The sequence below is a fragment of the Mustela putorius genome, unplaced genomic scaffold, assembly GCF_011764305.1.
Source record: "Mustela putorius furo isolate JIRA1106 unplaced genomic scaffold, ASM1176430v1.1 tig00001419_pilon_pilon_pilon, whole genome shotgun sequence".
Lineage (NCBI taxonomy): Eukaryota > Metazoa > Chordata > Mammalia > Carnivora > Mustelidae > Mustela > Mustela putorius.
In genome coordinates, this window is record NW_025421736.1 from 144586 (window position 1) to 165679 (window position 21094).

The following is a 21094-nucleotide window of genomic DNA, read 5'->3' on the forward strand; positions in this document are numbered from 1 at the left end:
GACCGTAGAGGACCCGGGACTCGGACCATGGCAGTGGGCATGGGACCCAAGCAGGACAAGTGACAATCCTGCCCTGGGTTGTTTTTTTTTTTTTTAAGATTTTATTTATTTATTTGACAGAGAGAGAGGAAGACCACACAAGCAGGAAGAGGGAGAAGCAGGCTCCCCACTGACCAGGGAGCCTGATGTGGCACTTGATCTCAGGACCCTGGGACCATGACCTGAGCCAAACAAGGGCAGATGCTTCACGACTGAGGCCCCCAGACATCACTTGTGCTGGGATTTTACCTTTTACAACTGTTTCTCCACTCTTACACTCTTCATAGTTACATAAGAGCCATGAACTCAATAGCTACTGGTGACCAAGATTCCAACCTTAAGAAGAGAGCAACAGTGGGGGAAGAACAGATGCGGGGAACAGAAGAGGTTTTGAAGGGTAAGTCCCTAAACGTGCCCTGAAATCTGAAAGCACTTCAGTTTTTCTTGATTTTGGTTTCAAGAGCCAATAGATTTCCCTTCTCGGTTGAGAGGCCACCTACTGGACAGGTGGAAGGTTTGTCCTTGGAGCAGGTGTCGGGATTAAAATCCCAGCTCAGCCTCCAAATACCCACGTGGCCTGGAAAAGCTTCTTACCTTTCCCTCTGTCTTTCCTATGTCTCCAGAACACCATGCCACACTCTGCCAGGCTGGGGACGATGGTTGGCATTGTGTCATTCCCCCCTTTATTCTGGCCACGTGCCAGGTCCTGTTTCAGTTGCTGGACACGAGGCAAGCACTTGCCTTCGCAGCTCAAAGGTTGGCTCCTGGCCTTCTGGGCCATTGTGCAGGCTAGATGAGCTCAGTGAATATGAAATGCTTACCATAGGCCTGGTACACAATGAACACAGTTTTTATTAACATCATAAACCTAATTCTGATTTGGTTTCTGTCATCTCCAGAGTGCCTTCTAATGAACATTCTTCATATAGAGTGATGTGAAGGGATGACTGATCTTTGTTATATACTCTTAGAGCATCAGATTTTAAATATTTTAACTGAAATTAAGGGCAGAAATATCTGCCTAATTAATTTCACATTTAGGATTCCAATTACTTTTTCTTTCAAGAGCATGTGTTTTACCCACGAGTTTACTCTTCCCTGCAAAGGTCACTGACAATTCAAGAACTCTGCGGGTTTTTTGTTGTTATGGTAAATAATACATAACAGCAAAGTCACCATCCTAACCATTTTTAAGTGTACAATACAGTAGTGTTATTATTTTGAAATAATAAATCCATCCCTGTGTTGGAAGACAGACACAACCCTTGCAGGCGGAACAACCGGTTAGGGGCCTCTGGCGGAGGGGAAGATGTGGTCCATATACACGATGGAGTATGACGCCTCCATCAGAAAGGACGAATACCCAACTTTTGTAGCAACATGGACAGGACTGGAGGAGATTATGGTGAGTGAAATAAGTCAAGCAGAGAGAGTCCATTATCATATGGTCTCACTTATTTGTGGAGCATAAACAATTAGCATGGAGGACATGGGGAGATGGAGAGGAGAAGGGAGTTGGGGGAAATTGGAAGGGGAGGTGAACCATGAGAGACTGTGGACTCTGAGAAACAATCTGAGGGGTTTGAAGTGGCGGGGGTTTGGGGGTTGGGGGAGCCAGGTGGTGGGTATTGGGGAGGGCACGGATTGCATGGAGCACTGGGTGTGGTGCAAAAACAATGAATACTGTTATGCTGAAAATAAATTAAAAAGAAAAAGAAGAAGAAGACAGGGGCACCTGGGTGGCTCAGTGGGTTAAAGCCTCTGCCTTCGGCTCAGGTCGTGATCTCAGGGTCCTGGGATCGAGTCCTGCATTGGGCTCCTCCCTCAGCGGGGAGCCTGCTTCCTCCTCTCTCTCTGCCTGCCTCTCTGCCTGCTCGTGATGTCTGTCTGTCAAGTAAATAAATAAAATATTTTAAAAAAAGAAGAAGAAGAAGACCGCGAAGCCCACCGGGCCGCAAGCGCGCTGCTGCGGGAAGAAAGACGCCTCCGCTGCGGTCCGCTCCGACTGGCCTGGGGCACCAGCTGCTCCCTGTGTGGAGTGGAGGGGGCTGGAGAGCCCGCGGGGCCAGGGAAGGAGCCTGTCCCCGAGAGAGGTCTCAGCCCCCTTGTCGCCTTCCTCGGTGGCAGGGCAGGGCCGGCCGATCCGCCCTAACCCGCAGCCGCCCACCTGCCCGGGCCTGCCCTCCAGCGTCAAGGCAAGCGCTTCTCGGGGTGAACGTCCCTCCTCTTTCTTTTCGTTCTGCGTGAGATTCGCTGCAGGAAAACACTGCGTTTGGGGGCTCGGTCTGCTGAGGGTCCCACTCTGGGTCCGGCTCAGGTTGCGATCTCGGGGTGGTGAGATCCCGCCGGGTCAGGCTCTGTCCTGGGGGCGGAGCCTGCTTGGGATTCTCCCTCTCTCCCCTGCCTCGTCCCCCACCAAAATAAATAAACTTATTTAAAAAAAAAAAAAAAGAAAATACCACATTTTGCCTATCAATTAATCTGTTGAGATGTACACTTTTTTACAGTTCGGAAGGATCGTGAACAGAACCGCTAGGAACACTTGCATGAAGCGTCTGGGTGGCTTTTGGTTCTCTTGGATGGAGACAGAGTGGCTAAGTCTTACGGTAGACCCACGCTCACTTTTTAAGAAACTGGCAAGCAGTTTTCCAGAATGGTAATATCATTTTAAATTCCAGCTTCTTCCATTTCCTCCCCATCCTTGCCAACACTTGGCATTGACTGTTTTTTTTTTTAATTGTAGCCATTTTAATGGATGGTAGCAGTATCTCCTTGTCGTTTAAATCAGCATTTCCCTGATGATGTCGAGCCTCTTCTGGCATGCTTGTAGACCATTCACACGTCTTCTTTGGTGACATGTCTGTTCGAGTCTATTCTCCCGTTTTTAAAAAACTAAGTAGTTTGACTTACCGAAATGTAGTAGTATCTCTATATATTCTGGACGCAAGCTTTTTTGCCTAACGTTCTCCAATTTTGTTGCTTGCCTTTTCAAAGGCATTTTCTTTCAAAGAATAAAAAGCTTTCGTTATTATAGAATCAATGCACATTTTTCTTTTATTTGTCATATTCTTTATGTCCTAAAAAATCTTTGCCTACCTCAAAAATCACAAAACGTTTCCTCTGTGTTTTCATCTTGAAAGTTTTATTTGCAACAGTTAGGTCTATGATTAATTTCAAATTAGTTTTTATCTGTGATGTCAAAAAGGGTTGATATTTGTTTTTTCCGTTTGGGGATGTCCATTTGTTTTGGGCCACTTTTCAAATTATTTCAAAATAGTTTTTACTGTGGTGAGATATATATAACATAAAATACACCCTCTTAGCCACTGTCTAGCTCAGTGGTTTTACGTCCATCTGTATTATTGTGCAACCATCTCCACTGTCCGTGGGTCTCCAGAACTTTTTTCATTACCCCACACAGAAACGGTGCCCATCATGCAGTAACTCTCCATCCCCCTCTGCTAGCCCCTGGACCCAATATTCTGTCCTCTGTCTCTACAGGTCTTACTGCTTTAGCACCCTCCCAGCACCATTTTTGAAAAGACTTTGCTTTTCCACTGAAATGCCTTTCCACGTTTATTGAAAATCTGTTGATCACATATATGCAGGTCTATTCCTGATTTTTCCTTCAATCTACATTTATATTTTCACTAATACCAGATTTCTTAATTTCTCCAAAGGTTTTTTTTATTTATTTACTTGACAGAGATCACAAGCAGGCAGAGAGGCAGGCAGAGAGAGAGAGAGAGAGAGAGAGGAGGAAGAAGGTTCCCCGCTGAGCAGGGAGCCTAATATGGGGCTCAATCCCAGGACCCTGAGATCATGACCTGAGCCGAAGGCAGAGGCTTTAACCCACTGAGCCACCCAGGCACCCCGGATTTCTTAATTTCTGTGAAGTCTTGAAATCAAGTACTATAAGCCCTACAACTTTGTTTTTCTGTAATCTTTTTGGCTGTTTTAGGTCATTTTCATTTCCATATAAAGTTTAGAATCAGTTTATCAGTTTCTACAAATTTTTTTAAAAACCCGATGGGAATTTTATTGGTACTGAATTATATCTATAAGTATATCTAGAAAGAATGGATTCTTAACAATATTGGATCATCCTATGTGTGATCATGGTAAATCTCTTCATTTATTTTGGTCTTCCTTAATCTATTTCAGCAAGGCTTAGTAGTTTTCAGTGTAGAATTTTTATGCATTTTTCTTAAATTTATGCCTAAGAATTTTGTTATTTCACATTATTGCAAGTGAAATTTTAATTTCATTTTTTATTCTTAGAATTTTTTTATTTTTTAACATGTAATGCTATATTAATTTCATGTGTACAATAATACAGTGATTCAACAACTCTATACCTTACTCAGTGCTCATTGTGGTAAGCGTGCTCTTAATCCCCTTCACCTATTTCACCCATCCCCCTACACCCCTCCCTACTAGAACCATCAGTTTGTTCTCTACAGTTAGTTCTGGTTTTTTATTGGTCTCTTTTTGTCTTTGTTCATTTCCTTTTTTATTTTTTTTAAAGATTTTATTTATTTACTTGACAGAGAGAGACATGGTGAGAGAGGGAACACAAGCAGGGGGAGTCGGAGAGGGAGAAGCAGACTCCCCACTGAGGAGGGAGCCTGATGCGGGGCTCGATCCTAGGACCCTGGGATCATGACCTGAGCTGAAGGTAGACGCTTAACAACTGAGCCCCCAGGCACCCCTAAGTTCATTTTATAATTGTTTGTTGTTAGTATAGTATATTCAGTATACTAGCCAAAAAAAAGAAAAAGTTATCTACAAAAAAGTATATATTTTTGTATATAAACTTTGTAGCCTGTAAACTTGTTAAATTCACTTAGTTCTAGTAGCATTTTTATAGGTTCCTCAGGATTTTCTACATAATCAGGTCATCAGTAAATAACAAAATACTTATTTCTTTAGAATTTTCTCCATTTTATTTATTTTTCTTGCCTTATTCCAATGGCTGGGACCACCAATACAGTGTCATATAGAAGTAGTCAGAGCAAGCAGCCCGGCTTTGCTCTCAGTCATGGGAGGAAAGTATCTGATATTTCACCATTAAGTATGATATTACGTGAAGGTTTTTTGGTAGATGGCCTTTACTAGATTTAGAAGGTCCTCTTCTAGTTGTCATCTACAGAGAGCTTTTCATCATGAACAGATGTCTGACCTCCTTAAGGATTTTTTTTTTAAACCCTACTCAATAACCCGGCTTTATTTCATTGGTCAGAACTGAGTCTGGCTGCAAGTGAGCTTAGGAAATGAAGTTCTTTCTTAGGTGAACACATGACTGCCCCCCCACATCAAAATCAGGGCTCTATTAATGAGGGAGAAAGCATGATGGATATTAGAATAGGCAGGTAGCAATCTGTCAACCTACGTATTCAATTCTAGATTAACAGTTATTTACGCTCCACATTTTTAACTTACGATTCTATTGTCATCTAGGTTCTACTGCTGACGTTGAAATAAATGCTGTTAAGTTGTTATTCTTTCTGTATTTGTTCTTTCTGGATGCTTTTAAGAGCCTGTCATCTTTAATATGATTCCATTTCAATTTATATATAGGTGCTGTTTTGGTTTTAGTTGTCCTGTTTGGGGTTTGTTATGACTCCTGGGTCTTACGGCCTACGTCTTTCATCGAATCTGGAATTTCCCGGGTATCATCTTTTTAAATGTTGTATCTCCTCAGTATCCTCTGTAAAAATATGTTAGATCTCATGGATGAGCCTTGAAAGCATTATGTGAAGTGAAATAACTGATTCACAAAAGGGCAAACGTATGATCAACTTGTATGAGATATTTCTGGGGCTGGGAGAGGAGGGAATAGGTGGCTATTATTTCATGGTACAGAGTTTCTGTTTTGTATGATGAAAAGTTTTGGAAATGGATAATGGTAATGGTTCTACAACGTTGTGAATACATTTAATGAAATTATAAGGTATGAAATTTTTTAAAGATTTAAAATTTTTTAAATATGTTAGACCCTCTCATTCTAAAATATTCTCATCTCCCAGTCTATTTTGTATTCTGGGTAATTTCTGTAGACCCATCTTCTTTTTATCTTTTTTTAAAGATTTTATTTATTTGCTTGAGAGAGAGAGGGAGAGCCTAAGAACAGGCAGGGGGAGAGGCAGAGTGAGAGGGAGAGGCAGGCTCCCCACTGAGCAGGTAGCCCAATGCAGGGCTTGATCCAGGACCCTAAGATCATGACCTGATCTCAGGATCAGGTCTCTCTGAAGGCAAACGCTTACCTAAATGAGCCACCCAGGTGTCCCTCTAGGGCCAGCTTCCTATTCAATAATTCTCAGCTGTGTCTAGTTTGCTATTTAATCTGCCTGCTGAAATTTCAATTTTATTTTTGTTTTCTAAAGTTATATTTTTGGGGTCACCTGTGTGGCTCAGTCAATGAAGTGTCTGACTCTTGATTTCTGCTCAGGTCGTGATCTTAGGGTCCTGGGATCCAGCCCTGCACCAGGCTCTGCACTCAATGGGGAGTCTGCTTGAGATTCTCTCTCTCCCTCTGCTACTCCCCCTGCTTATTCTCTCTCTCTCCCTCTCTGTCTCTCCCTCCCTTTATCTCTCTCTCACAAATAAATACATAAACCTTTAAAAAATAAAGTTATACTTTGTTCATTTTCAAATCTATCAGAGTCTTTCCTTTTTTTTTTTCCCCAAGATCCTTTCTGACCATTTCTCATCTCTTTTCCAGGTTTTCAATTGCATCTTTTATCTCTGTGAACATTTTTAGCATACTTATATGGTTTATGATTTTAGATTGTGACCTCATGTTTGGCTAACCCAATCTGTGAGAACCTGGAGAGACTGAGTTAAGACAGTGGTCCTCCAGAGATTATTTGCATCTGCTCCTGCTAGACGCCCCCATGCTGCCAACCTACAACCACTTCAACTCAATGCCAAACCACCCAGGTAATATATATTTAAAACCCACACCCATTTGAAGGTAAGTCTATGCTTATGAATTCTGAGGAGAGATTGTATTTGCATCTTGTGGTGAGATCATCACAATATCTTTTCTCTTTTTTGAAAATCCAATTTTTTCTAGTCTTTCTAGCCCATCACTGAAGTTATGGGTCTTTAAAAATCCTGAGAATGTCCCCAATAACATGCTTTCTTGCCCTCTTGCTTTTAGTTTCCATTTCATTTAGTGTCTCTGGGGATATCCCTTGCTTTCTTTCAAGCTCAGCTACATACATTTAAAAGAAGGCAAATTTTATTCTAGTGAACATTTCCAAATGTTTTGCACTGGGTTATGTTGTTGAAAATCTTTTTCTTTTTCTTTTTTTTCTAACTTTTTAAAGTAATCTTTATACTCAATGTGGGTCTTGAACTCACAACCCCGAGATCAAGAAGTACATGTTCTACCTACTGAGTCAGGTGCCTCAGAAATGCTTTTTTCTTTTCTTTTCTTTTTCTTTTTTTTTTAAGATTTTGTTTATTTATTTGACAGAGGTCACAAGTAGGCAGAGAGGCAGGCAGAGAGAAGGGGAGAAGCAGGCTCCCTGCTGAGCAGAGAGCCCGATGTGGGCTCAATCCCAGGACCTGAGATATGACCTGAGCCGAAGGCAGAGGCTTTAACCCACTGAGCCACCCAGGCACCCCAGAAATGCTTTTCTTATTCAACCACAGCAGTCAGCACACATAAGTGTTTAATGATTGTTTGCTGGACAGATGTTAAATGAGTGTATAGATAACAGAAGGACATTTTACATTTTAAGATGTTTATTATAGACCTATACACACACAAACAGACCCCAAAATATGAGGTACTAGGAATATGGCACTGTACCAATGGGTCCCAAATGGTCACCTACATCTTCTCATTCACTTAGGATTTTGGCATCTTTTTTTTTTTTTTTTTTTTTTTTTTTTTTTTTTTTTTTTTAAGCAGGCTCCACACGGGGTATGGAGCCCAACTAGGAACTTGAACTCATTACCCTGAAATCAAGAGTCAGATGCTTAACTGACTAAGCCACTGAAGCACCCCCGGATTTTGACATCTCAAGTTCTGACATCACCCATGTCCCTCCAAGTGATCCCTCACACACTGGCCCCCCAGTTCCCCAACCTCTCGTCTCACTGAATGCAAAAGCTAGAGTTTGGATATAGATTACAGAATTGTGCATAGCTAATTTGACCAAAAAGGGATTTAATACACCAGGATTAGTGCCTACAAAGTCGCTGGAAGGACTGAAAGAGAAGCATCTAGTCTGAGCTTCTAGAAATGCACCGGGCCCCCAGAAACACCGTGGAACTGGTTCTCTAGGGAGTTACTCTTCTGCCACAGTTGACAAACTGACGTGTTGGAAAGCTGGTGCCCCAACTGCTGGCCCCAATAGGCCACACCTCTCAACCCCTTTTGCATCTAGGTAGGGTTATGTCACAGAGTTCTGGAACTGATCTGGGTGGAAATGATATGTGCTACTCTAACCCTAACCCACAAAGGCCTCCTGCTCAAGCCTGCCTGCTCTCCTCACCCTTCTGCTTGCTGGATGTAGGTATCCTGGATGACTTGAAGTCTGTATGTTGAAAATAGCAGCACTTCCTTTGTCCTGGTCCCTAAATGACTATAATGAGAAGAGAGCCCCGCCCCCCCATCCCTACCAGTGTTGCAAACTGGACTTTCTGAAAACAAGAAATGAAATCTGTTTTATTAAGTTCTTGAGTCTTAGGGGTTTAGCTGTCAAAGTAGCTGGTGTTTCCTCAGCTGATACTCGAGTGGTGTTCTAGAGGCCTCACTGGGCCTGCCTTGGAAGTCCTTGCCTGGACCAGCAAATAGTGTTGCATTGGCTGCTCAATATACCTTGACAACTGGGGAAATTAACACAAGATCAATTTGCATAGCCACCATGTCCACTGTGAGATGGACTTATGTCCAGGGAATGGCTTTAGATCAAAACGAGTACCCGACAATCCCTGAAAACTTCAAGTGCCTCCCCCACCCCCCACCCTGCCCAGTGCATAGCAACCTTGGCAAAGTCTGCACCTCCCTGCAGGGGAGGCCACAGGGAAGACAGCATGGCCTTGGGTGTTTCCGCCAGGTCTTTCCCTCTGGCACAGGGCTCAGGTCTGTGAGTGACTCATGTCCAGGAATTGGAGGAGGAGCTGGAGCGACTTTCCTGCGTGGTGAGTCAAGTGCAGGCCAGTTCCTGAGACGCAGGGTTTTCCAGCACCACCCAAGCCTCCACCGGCACTCCCCTGTGTGTCCTGGAGGGTGACTCCGTGGCCAATGAGCCAATGCAATGGTCTCTGAGTCCACATCACTATGTTTGACCAACATGATGACCACACCTGCCTAGCCGCGTGGCCTCTGCCACCCCATTATCTCCTCGCTCTGTTTCATCTCACCCTACAGCAGCTTCCCCAGAGCCTCTCAGGAGGGTTGCTGCTCCCCTGCCTTCTCCAAACTACAGCCTTTATTATCTTGGTGATGGAGGGATGTCCTCCAGGCCCTCTTAGAGGATACATGGGGGACAACTGAGCAGGTGAAGCACAGTATCTTCATGTCCCAGACTTTGGATGTCTTTTTCTCCACTGCTAAAAAGAAACGACAGGCTCCAAAATGTAGTCACTTTTGCTAAGCCCCCCCCAAGACTTATAACCTAACCTAACTGCAGTTTCAGCCTCTCCCAGTAGGGGAATTTCAACCCATCAGTCTGGAATTTCCTGGTCAGCCCAGTGAGGTCGTCTGTGTGATGAGACCCCTGCCTTCTGGAAGGAAAGGGGACCTTGCCTGAAGCAATCCACTCTTTTTACTTCCTTGTCTCCTTTCTTCTGCCTCTAAAATCCTCCCAGTTTGTACAACTCCTTGGAGCTCCCTTCTTCTTACTGGATGGGATGCTGCCTGATCCAAGAATCACTGAATAAAGCTAATTAGATCTTTACATCTATTCAGTTGAATTTTGTTTTTCAACACCACCAAGCCAAGGACTTTTCAGCATCTCAGCTTCATCACATGGGCTATCGTGAGCCCTGGTTTTAATTGCTAGTGCTGGGTCAATACCATCCCAGTCTCTCAGATCCAGAAGGACGCTCACTGTCAGTCTCACCTGATTTAGGGTCATCTTCCTCCAATATCCATTCCTCAGGACTTTGCTGAAGGAGATGTGCAAAATGGTGCAGTTCCCTTGGTGTCTAAGTCTTCTCTCCTGCGTTTACATTAAAGTGCCCCTGTCTTGACCTGGAAGGCTAGACTCTGACCTCCGGAGGAGCTTACACCACAGCCTTACGTTCCTCAAGCCCTGGGACCCATGCACTGACATCTGACCCCAGCCCCCGAGGCCAGACCTGCACCAGGCTCTGCAGTAGGGGGTCCCGGTGGCCACACACATGGAGTCTAGAATCTGCTGCTAAACACTGGATCTCCTTGAGAAGATGCTCAGTCTGAGCCCCGTCCAGTCCCTTGAAAGAAAGCACTGGAAAGGGAAAACTGTCCCCTGGCTGGTCTGGGCAGAGCTTCAGAAATTAGCATTCCTGATGAAATTGCACAGGCAATGATCTGATGACCTTTAATGATGGCATAATCTGTTTTGGGAACCGGTCACCAGCCCAGCTGCGTGTCATTCACGGTAAAGTGATCTGTAACCAGAGGTTGTTTTGTATCTAGACGAACAGCGATTCTCTTTCCTGCCCTGAATGAATCTTTGAGGTAGTCTCTCGGAGGCTTTCCCCTTGCATGCAAGACTGAATGAAACTTGAAAGACCTCCCCCCTGCTGGTAACTCAGTTGACAGGTTGACTTCATCTCGCCACCTTGCTGTCACCCAGGTGAGCCCTGTCTTCCCCAGCCCCCTGCGGAACACTGTCCCTGTCTGGCACTCCTCATGGTCGTGGCCCTGCACCACCGTATGACAATAATGGTAGGAATAATACAGACTTGCCACATCCCGGCCAAGGCTAAGCCTCGCTTACGTCAACTAAGAGCAACAGCTCACAACTGGGCAGAGAGTAGGAGAAGGCGCTTGGACACCAGGGAAGGCCTCACTGAGACAGTGACATCCCAATGGACCTGAAGGAGGTGGGGAGATAGCCAAGGCTGATGTAAGGTCGAGAATTTCAGGTAGGGAACGGCAAGGTCAGAGGCCTGGGGCCAGAGGGTACCTACTGATCTGCAGTGAGTGGGGCAGGGGCAGAGGGACAGCAGAGCCAGAGGCACACCGCTGCACGCCAGCCACGCACTCCAGGGCAGTAAACCTCCCACCGGCTCAAAACTGCACCCCCTTTCTGGGAGCCTTCCCAAAGCCCTCTCCTTTCCAGTGGATGCCATGAGAACCTCCCAGTCAGCACCTTGTTAAAGAAAGAATTATTCCTGGGTGCCTGGGTGGCTCAGAGGGTTGGGCCTCTGCCTTCGGCTCAGGTCATGATCTCAGGGTCCTGGGATCGAGTCCCACATCGGGCTCTCTCCTCGGCAGGGAGCCTGCTTCCTCCTCTCTCTCTCTCTCTCTGCCTGCCTCTCTGCCTGCTTGTGATCTCTGTCAAATAAATAAATAAAATCTTTTAAAAAAAAATAAAAAATAAAAAAAAAAGAAAGAATTATTCCTGACACTTCTTAAAATGCTAAGGTAGTTGGTGGGAATGCAACCTGGTGCAGCCACTCTACAACAGTACAGAGAGTCCACAAAATGCTAAAAATAGAGCTACCCTATGATCCAGTCACTCCGCTACTGTACATTTGCCCAAAGAATACAAGAAGATTAATCCAAAAAGATACATGCACCCTGGGTTTATTGCAACATTATTTACAATAGCCAAATTATGGAAGTGGCCCAAGTGTCCATGGTCCACAGACTGACGAGCAGGTAAAGGAGAAGCGGCAGATCTCTACAGCAGGATATGACTCAGCCACCGAAAAGAATGAAATCTTGCCATTTGCAATGGCATGGATAGAGCTACATATTACAGTGCTAAGTAAAATAAATCAGAAAAAGATAAATATATGAATCCACTCATATGCAGAATTTAAGAAACAAAACAAATAAACAAAAGAAAAAAGAGACAAACCAAGAAACAGACTCCTAACAACAGAGAACAACCAGGCAGTTACCAGAGGGGTGAGGATGAGCTAGGCGGTGGGGGCCAGGAGGACACTGACCGCACGAGCAGTGAGGAAAGTGTGAAACTGCTGGCCTGTGACTTTGTGCCCCCGAGACTAATGGGACACTGTATGTCAGCTCACCAGAATTTTGTAGAAAGGACACATTTAACCAGTGAAGACAGTAAGCACACGTTATTCAGGACCATCACGGTACGTACACAGACCACTGCGATGGAATTTCGTGGTGGGGGCTCAGGCCTGGTTGCGGCATGGGTAAGTGAGACCCCTATGGTAATGGGGTTCAGAACATGCCACCCCCAGCGATGACGCCTTGCACACTGCATAGTTCAAGGTGAAGGGGTCTGAGAAAACAGCAGAAGCAGGACGGTCACTCTAACCTCGCCGCCCTTGTCCCCTGAAACAGGCCATCAAACCCTCCTGTAAGAGGCACCCTCCCTGTCCCCAGAGAACAGGAACAGCCTTGTGCCAGAGACAAAGGGAAGAAGCCCAACAAATGGGCACCCCCAGTTCACTTCACCAGCCTCGTACACCTCAACGTGCCACAATCTCCCACAGCTATCCAGTCCCCATCCAACCAAGCACAAAATACGCAGGTTTAACTGTTTCTCCGGGTCATTTCCTTATGAAGTCTCCCATGTCAGGTGAAGCTTATAAAATTAAACAAATGCATGGGCTTTCTCCTGTTAATCTTTATCAGTTTAAAGATAAACTGACAGGGACCCTATGAGGGTCCAGGAAAACTTGATCTACAATAGCCAAGCTGCAAGTGGGGGTCAGTGGGAATGCCCGACTGCTTCACAAGAAAAAATCATCAGGGGTGAGGGGGGTTCTGGTTCAACCAACCTGCCAGGATTCTGGCCAAGGACAGGTCAGGGGATTCAGACATCAGCAGGGGGGCGGGGGGGAGGAGAAGATAGAGAACCTGATCAGAGGGGGCCCCTGGGAGGCTCAGTCAGTTAACCATCCAGATGCCTTCCACTCACAACATGATCTTGGGGTCCTGGGCTGGAGCCCTATGTCGGGCTCCCTGCTCGGTGGGGAGCCTGCTTCCCCCTCTGCTCCCCCTCCACCCCATGTGCTCTCTCTCTCAAATAAATAGATAAAATCTCGAAGAAGAAGAAGAAGAACCTGATCAGATACCGAGGGGAAGCGCTTTTGCTAAAACTGGGATTTACAAGGAGGTGCACAGATGGGCCTAGGAGCCAGTCCAGGAGCCTGACTGAAGTTTGGTCAAGGAAACCTCCCTCCCTTGGTTGAGAGATGCACCCACCTGCTGTGCCCTTCTGGAACTGGGGCCAATCACACCACATCAAGGTGGCTGCAGGGGAGGAAATCCCACCCGGGTGGGCAAGAACAGGAACAGTGGTTGCCGAGGACAACAAGGATGGAGCTGGAGGCCTCCACAGATGGCTTCTGGCGTCCTGGGTCCCCACATTAGCCAGCCCCTTCTCGTTCTCACTGAAGACACTCACCCACCCCACCCACCCCACACAGGAGACAGAGGCCTCTCCTCCTTTGTCCTAGGTACAGAAAGACAAGACCAGCACCACTCATTGCAAGGCCCCTCTCCTAACTGTGGGCGTCAGTTCCAAATTAGCAATGTCCCAGGCGTCCAGAGCCACATCATGCGGCTGGCAGGCTGCCTCCCATCAGGCCTCTATCCCAAGCTGACCCTCCTGCCAGCTCCTGCAGCAATGCCAAAAAAGAACTCACATCTCCAAAAGACTCAGGCGCCTGCAGAGGCTTGGCTTTGAACAAACATAGCTGGCAGCACACAGACCTTCCCCCTACCTAGAGGTCAGGGCCGGGCTGGTGCAGCGGTCCCGTGTGCACACACCTGAGCAGCCGCAGGGGGAGATGCCAGCCTTTTGCGTAACATTACAACCGCAGGCAGGCTCTTCCCAAGAATCAGGGCAGGTCCTTGGCTGCCTGGGGTAGTTTCCAGCTTGCGGCTGAAAGGGAAGAAAGTGCTTTTGGTTAACTCCTTTTAAACTCCAATTCACAGCGCCGACCAGCTGTGATAGCTCCAATTACAGGTTCAAAGATTTCTGGGCCACAGAAAAACTTCCTGTCCTGGCCACTCAGCCCCATACCGCTCCCACGCAAAGGCCCAGAAACCACCCTGGAACGTGCCGCCAAGGGGTTGGGTTGCCAGAGACTGGACCCTTCCTTTCCCCACAAGGTCAGCAGCAAGTCTTGACCACAACCCTGAGCCCCATCTCTGAGAGTTCCTGCCCTTCAAATTTTGCTCCCCCACACTCCCCCTTGTCTTGAGCTTTCATGTTTTGTCAGGAAAATGCCAGCTCCCCAGCTGGGGTGCGGCTTCAGTGGAAGCTGTGCCCTGTTCCCCAACCCTTGTTCCCAGAGGCCATTCAGGGCGCTGTCCACTCTCCCGTCAGTTCCAGGGTCAGGAGCCTCCCCAACCAGAAACCCAGGTCCTGGTCTTCCTGAGGTCAGAGGTCCCAGAGGGATGCCCTGAGCTTGTGGGGGAAACTGAGGCCAGAAAGCTGCCCTGGAGAGTTTCCTGGGGTGGGGGGAGCTGCCCTAGGGAGCTGAGCTGCGGGCTGGGGGCCCCAGTTACTGCAGAGTAAAACACCCAGCTAACCTTCCTCCTGGGCACGCCCTCTGACTTCGAGACGGCTGAACCAACTGGGGACCACAAAAGTGAAGTCATCTGTCCAAGGTGGTCCAGTGATGGAGCCAGAGCCTACTCGTCTCCTGCCGGTGGGTTCTTCCCATTGGGTAACCCCAAGGCAGGCCAGACCCCAGACACCCGGACGCACACGCACCCAATACACACACACGCGGAGACGCGTGCACGGAGGGGAAAGGGTTTGAAGGAGTTTGCTCTCTCGCCGGAAGTAACGTTGGGGGAAAAGCCAGCAGTCGCGGGTTCCACCGCTTCGTTCCGCGCGGCTCATCCAGCGATGCCCACACCCCCCGCGCGTTCAGGGCCTTTCCAAAAGGACCCAGAAACCCAGTCCGAGGTGCGGGGGCCCCGCCCGACCCCGCGCGCCGCTCCAGCCGGGCCCCCTCCAACGGCCTCGGGGCGCGAAGGGGGCCGAGCGCGAGCCGCCCAGCGCCCCGCGCCCCCAAGCCCAACCCCGACCCAGTCCAGACCCAAGCAGGCCCCGCCCCCTGTCGGCCCCGCCCCCCGCGAGCCCCGCCCCGGCCCGCCGCGCGCGGAGGGTCACGGGACCGCAGGGCGGGGACGGGGGCGGGGCGGGGCCGAGGCGGAAGCGCCCGCGTAGGGCACCGCTGTCCGCTGTCGGGACCCGCCCCTCCTCGGCCGGGTACTGGCCTCGTCCAGCCGCGCCGGACCCGGGGGTCAGTGTCATGTGACTTCTGTCCCTGACCACGAGCCTGAGCCGCAGCCTTTAGGTGAAGAGGGTCCGATCGCCCGAGAATCAGGTGTCCTGGTCCCCGGGGGTCTCCAGAGAGTTATATCCCAGGCTACGGTCTCCTGGGTTCTGTTGGGGTCAGTGGTCTCCGGAGGTCCGCTGGGACTTCAGGAAGGGGTTGTCTGGGTCGGGGAGTATTTGAATCTGGGGTCTCAAGAAGGGGGTAGTGCCTGGGTCTGGGGTCTCAGGCGAGAGGTAGCTCCTGGATTTGATGTCTCTGGGGAGAGGGAACGCCTAGATCTGGGGGTCTCCGGGGAGAGGTAACGCCTAGATTTGGGGGTCTCGGGGGAGAGATAGCGCCTGGATCTGGGGGTCTCAGGGGAGAGGTAGGGCCTGGATTTGGGGTCTCTGGGGAGAGGTAACTCCTGGATTTGGGGGTCTCGGGGGGAGAGGTAGTGCCTGGATTTTGGGATTTCTGGGGAGAGGTAGTATCTGGATTTGGGGTCTCAGGGGAAGATAGTGCTTGGATCTGGGGTCTCTGGGGTAGAGCATGCTGGAGCCAGTTTGCTTTCTCTCCCAAGGGTCTCTTGTGACAGTCCCGTCCTTGCTGTGTGCCATGGTGGCGCTGTGGGCTCTCGCTCTGGCCTTGGCCCTAGGCCTGGCCACTGCTGGCCCACCTAACATCATGCTGATCTTTGCTGATGACCTGGGCTATGGGGACCTGGGCTCCTATGGGCACCCCAGCTCCACCACCCCCAACCTGGACCAGCTGGCCGCAGGCGGGCTGCGCTTCACCGATTTCTATGTGCCCATGTCTCTGTGCACACCCTCCCGGTAAGTGAGGGGGCATCTCCCAGATTCACTCTGGGCTCCAGCCGGGGAGGCAGAGGGCTCTGTCTCTTTGGAGAGGTTCGCATTTCTCTGTCGTCCTCCCCTCTCATCCCTCCGTGTGTCCATTTCACCCTGAGTTTCCCTCTGGCTCACGGACTCTGACTTGCCCTATAGGGCTGCGCTCCTGACCGGCCGACTCCCAGTCCGGATGGGCCTGTACCCTGGAGTTCTGGAGCCCAGCTCCCGAGGGGGCCTGCCTCTGGAGGAGGTGACCCTGGCTGAGGTCCTGGCTGCCCGAGGCTACCTCACAGGGATAGCTGGCAAGTGGCACCTTGGGGTGGGGCCTGAGGGGGCCTTTCTGCCCCCCCACCAGGGCTTCCATCGATTCCTGGGCATCCCGTACTCCCATGACCAGGTAGGAACCTCCAGGGCCCTCAACCACCCTCCTCCCCACCCCTGACCAGTCCCCTTCCCCTTAACCCCTTGAGCCCCACCCCCCAGCCCAGACTCCTGAATGGACCTGCTCCCCCAGGGCCCTTGCCAGAACCTGACCTGCTTTCCGCCGTCCACCCCCTGTGATGGCAGCTGTGACCAGGGCCTGGTCCCTATCCCACTGTTGGCCAACCTGTCCGTGGAAGCGCAGCCCCCCTGGCTACCTGGACTGGAGGCCCGCTACGTGGCTTTCGCCCGTGACCTCATGGCTGACGCCCAGCGCCAGGGCCGGCCATTTTTCCTGTACTATGCCTCTCACGTGAGTGACCGCGGCCTTGTCCCCTGAGCTGCCCTTGACCCCTAGCCTGCACTGACTCCTGTCTCCACCCACAGCACACCCACTACCCCCAGTTCAGCGGGCAGAGCTTCTCCGGGCGCTCAGGCCGAGGGCCATTTGGGGACTCCCTGATGGAGCTGGACGCAGCTGTGGGGGCCCTGATGACAGCTGTGGGGGACCTGGGGCTGCTCGGAGAGACGCTGGTTATCTTCACTGCAGACAACGGGTTTGCTGTGGCAGGGGGTGGGGACGTGCTGGCTGACGCCTCACTGGCCGGTCCCTGGGGCCTCCCCATCCTGACCACTGGCTGAGGACGTACAGCTAAGGGTGTCCGGGGGGATGCTGGCTGTGTTATGGTAACCCATGGGGCATGTGGGAAGCTGGGGGCCACAGGTGTGTGGAGGTACTGGTCTAGGACACAGAGGGGACAGGTGTGTGCTGACCACTTCTGCACACAGTGTGGAACTCTGGGGTCATCCTGAGCACCACTGACAGCTTCCTTGTGTGCCCCAGGCCGGAGACCATGAGGATGTCCCATGGCGGCTGCTCTGGCCTTCTTCGTTGTGGAAAGGGAACCACCTTTGAGGGTGGTGTCCGGGAGCCTGCCTTGGCCTTCTGGCCAGGCCACATCGCTCCTGGTCAGTCTGCAGGCCCTCTCCTCACAAACCCTCGGCCCCACCTCCCCGACCCCGATGGCCAGTGGAGTGATCACACAGCCTTCTGCCTCCAGGGGTGACCCATGAGCTGGCCAGCTCCCTGGACCTGCTGCCCACCCTGGCTACACTGACAGGGGCTCCACTGCCCAACGTCACGTTGGATGGTGTCGACCTCAGCCCCCTGCTGCTGGGCACAGGCAAGGTAAGGCTTATGACCCTGGGACCCTGGCTGTCCGGCATCCAGATGGGGCTACCAGTGGGGCTTCTTGGGTGAGCGAGGAGCAGCTCCATGTCCAGGGCCTGACACAAGGCCGCTGGCTCCAGGCAGATGCACATGAGCGCTGGGGGCCCCCTGCCCACTCTGTGATCCCTGACTTTGCCCCCAGAGCCCTCGGCAGTCTCTCTTCTTCTACTCGGCTTACCCAGACGAGGTCCATGGGGTCTTTGCTGTGCGGAGTGGGAAATACAAAGCTCACTTCTTCACCCAGGGTAATTTCCTCTCCCCCAGCCCTGCGGACCCCTCGCAGCCCCAGAGCCCAGCCCCTCCTGCCCCTCGCCCAGACGTGCCCCCCCTCCCCAGGCTCCATCCACAGTGACACCACACCGGACCCCGCCTGCCACGCCTCTAACCCGCTGACTGCCCACGAGCCCCCGCTGCTCTTTGACTTGTCTGAGGACCCTGGAGAGAACTACAACCTTCTGGGAGGCGTGGCCGAGGTCGCCCCCGAGGCGATGCAGGCGCTGAAGCAACTCCAGCTGCTCAAGGCCCAGTTCGACTCCTCGGTGACCTTCAGCCCCAGCCAGATGGCCCGTGGCGAGGACCCTGCCCTGCAGATCTGCTGTCAGCCTGGCTGCACCCCCCGGCCTTCCTGCTGCCACTGCCCAGAGCCCCAGGCCTGAGAGCGTGGGCAGGCCCGCCCAGGGCGCCTGCCCCACCCGGGATGGTTGGCGGCAGCAGTGTGGGTGTGCGGAGGGGCTCTGTACCCAGTAACCTAATAACACCATGTGATACTCACAAGCGTGGGAATTCATCTGATCCTTATGATGACCCCAGAGGTAGGTGCTGTTCTGCCTGGGTTACAAATGAGGAAATCGGTGTGGAGAGGTTCAGCAACTTGTCTGAGGCCACCCAGCTGTTATGAGGTCAGGCTGGGATCTGAACCCAAGCACTGGGCTCCGGGAGCTGCCCACCGCCGTTGTGATTGTCAGTGCAAGCTGGGTTCCTGAGTGTGCGTGTGTCCCTCCCGGAAGCCAGGAAGCCATCGAAAGTGCTGTTGTGTGGCAGGAGCAGGGTGGGTGGGTGTGAGGGCAAGGTGGGCAGAGACCTTGAAGTTGCCGAGCACCCGTGAGCCCCAGGTGTGCCCGGACAGTCCGTGGGGGCACCACGACTGGGGCGGTGGGGGGTGGGGGGGCAGGCTCTTCTCAGAAACCCGTCCGAGGGGCTGAGGGCTGAGGGTGGATGACGATTGCACACTCCAGGTGGGTAAGAGGAGACAAGCCCCTGGGATAACCCCCAGACCCTGCCTCTGCCCCTTTCGGAGCTCTGCATTTTCCACCTGCCCTGTCCCACCCAGCAGAGGAGGCGCAGCTCAGGGCTGGCTCCCTCCCTGCTCCGCACTCTGCAGGCCACACTCTCCAGCGGTGCTCAGCATTACGTTCAGGCTCCTTAGAAGCCTCATATCCTCTGAGGCCTTCCCCACTGCCCTCAGCTCTGGTGTGCTGACTCAGCCATCCTCTGGTGGGGCTGGTGTGCTCTCTGCAGAGGGGACTCCAACCACCCACCTGTACCCACGTGAGCAAAGTGTAGACCTTGTAGTCACCTTGTGTGTGCACACATGACAGGTGCACACGGATACCCATGCTCCCTCCCGGCCAGCTTGACAAGAAGAGCTTGTCTGGATGCTTGAGGGTGGTATCCACATCCTGCTGATAGACCCTCGCCTTCCCAGTGTTGGGCAGAGGCCCGTGGACGAGGAGGCATGGCCTCTCCAGAACCCAGTCTGAGCCAGTCACAATCCCATCCAGTGACTGGTCCCTGAATGCCACATGGCTAAGTCCTGGTCCACGAAAGGTCAGTCATTGTCTGCCAGGTTCCCTGCAGCATTCTTTCTTGGGGCAGTGAGGGTTTTGTGCTCTCACTGTCCCGCCCAGACAGCCTGCAGCTGCTAAACCCATGTCCCCAGCCACCTAGCTCCAGAGCTCATGATATAATCAACACCACCGGCTTAAGCCGCTGCTGGGGGGTTATCTGTCCCTTTCAGACCAAAGAAGTCTTGCTGGAATGAGACGCGGGATGCACGGCAACTGTGTCCACAGGCAGCCCAGAAGCTGTTCATGCCTCAGATCCTGCTGTGTCTTGGAGCTGCCCCCCCTAGGGCAGTGCTTTCCCTGGGGACCCTTGCAGCCAGTGATGCTGGTTAGGAGGGCCCAGATGAGCTGGGCGTGCCCTCCTGTAGGCTGCCCCTTCTCTTCTGGTGGGACACAGTCACCTCAAGGGGCCTTGGTTCCAGAGGGAGGCCTGAGGAACTAAAGCAGGCCCACTGTCTGTGCGTGTCCGCCAGATACCCAAGTGCTCGGCAAGAACCACACCAGCGCTAACACCCATAAAGGCAGGGGCTGCTTTGGGCCCGCCACCCACTTGGCTGAAGTTCGCTCCACACAGAGGGCTGTGTGTGATGCTGAGGCCCAGATCACCAGAGGGAACCCCTCCCTGTTCCCAGGGCACTTCTTGTCTAGCGAAGGGTATGGGCGTCAGCTCTGAGATCTCTGGAAGGTGGGATTCGGGCACAATAGGGCCCCTTCCACCTGGGTGGGCGTGGGGGACATATGGCTATTACCTGAGAAGGGACACTAGGGGTACTGGAGGGTGGAAACTGTGTACGTATGTACAAAGCAGTAAAGCTACACACTTAGGTTGTCACATCTGTATTGTATACTTGAAGAGAAATGAGAATTTTGCGCTACGTGCCACAAACGAGGAGTGTGGGTCCTTTAGGAGCATAACCGCAGGGGGAGTGGGGATCCACCGCGGGGGGAGTGGGGATCCAGGTCACTGAGCACATCAGGGACGTTCCCCTGTTGGCTACGCTGAGACCCACCCGCTGCAGCCAAGGTTTGGGGAGAAGCAGACTGTCACCCTCCCAGCCCACTGGTGGTCTTGCTGGGATGGTGGTTTTGTTTCATTTAAGATTTTATTTATTTATTTGACAGACAGAGATCACAAGTAGGCAGAGAGGCAGGCAGAGAGAGAGGAGGAAGCAGGCTCCCTGCAGAGGACCCCGGGACCATGACCTGAGCTAAAGGCAAAGGCTCAACCCACTGAGCCATCCAGGTGCCCCTTGCTGGGATGGTTTTGCAGCAGAAATGCTTGT

At 51.3% G+C, this 21094-nt stretch overlaps 1 protein-coding gene and 1 long non-coding RNA gene across 4 annotated transcripts; one reads left to right on the plus strand and one right to left on the minus strand.

Moving 5' to 3' along the window:
• Positions 1–11778: 11778 nt before the first annotated feature.
• Positions 11779–15255, minus strand: LOC123394086. Its single transcript, XR_006608854.1, has 2 exons — positions 14732–15255; positions 11779–14078 (listed from the first exon to the last, which is right to left on the minus strand). It is a non-coding gene; the product is annotated as an uncharacterized LOC123394086 (long non-coding RNA).
• Positions 15256–15333: 78 nt separating this feature from the next.
• Positions 15334–18741, plus strand: ARSA (arylsulfatase A). 3 transcript variants are annotated; one of them, XM_004775342.3, is made up of 9 exons: positions 15334–15604; positions 16049–16301; positions 16473–16713; positions 16831–17049; positions 17124–17293; positions 17581–17705; positions 17798–17925; positions 18110–18212; positions 18304–18741. In XM_004775342.3, exons 2-9 carry the CDS (start codon positions 16084–16086, stop codon positions 18621–18623), a joined length of 1524 nt encoding a protein of 507 aa, XP_004775399.1. In that variant the 5' UTR covers positions 15334–15604; positions 16049–16083; the 3' UTR covers positions 18624–18741. The 3 variants fall into 3 exon arrangements, with proteins under 3 accessions (XP_004775399.1, XP_004775398.1, XP_004775400.1); XM_004775341.3 differs by having other exon boundaries at positions 15334–15537; XM_004775343.2 differs by having other exon boundaries at positions 15334–15507.
• Positions 18742–21094: the final 2353 nt, after the last annotated feature.

Bases quoted from the DNA above. Each gene is read 5' to 3' on its own strand.
- ARSA (XM_004775342.3), top strand. From the start codon at position 16,084: ATGGTGGCGCTGTGGGCTCTCGCTCTGGCCTTGGCCCTAGGCCTGGCC. The intron at 17,050-17,123 runs GTGAGTGACCGC...CTCCACCCACAG, and splicing joins TCCTGTACTATGCCTCTCAC to CACACCCACTACCCCCAGTT. The intron at 17,294-17,580 runs GTTTGCTGTGGC...TGTGTGCCCCAG, and splicing joins ATCTTCACTGCAGACAACGG to GCCGGAGACCATGAGGATGT.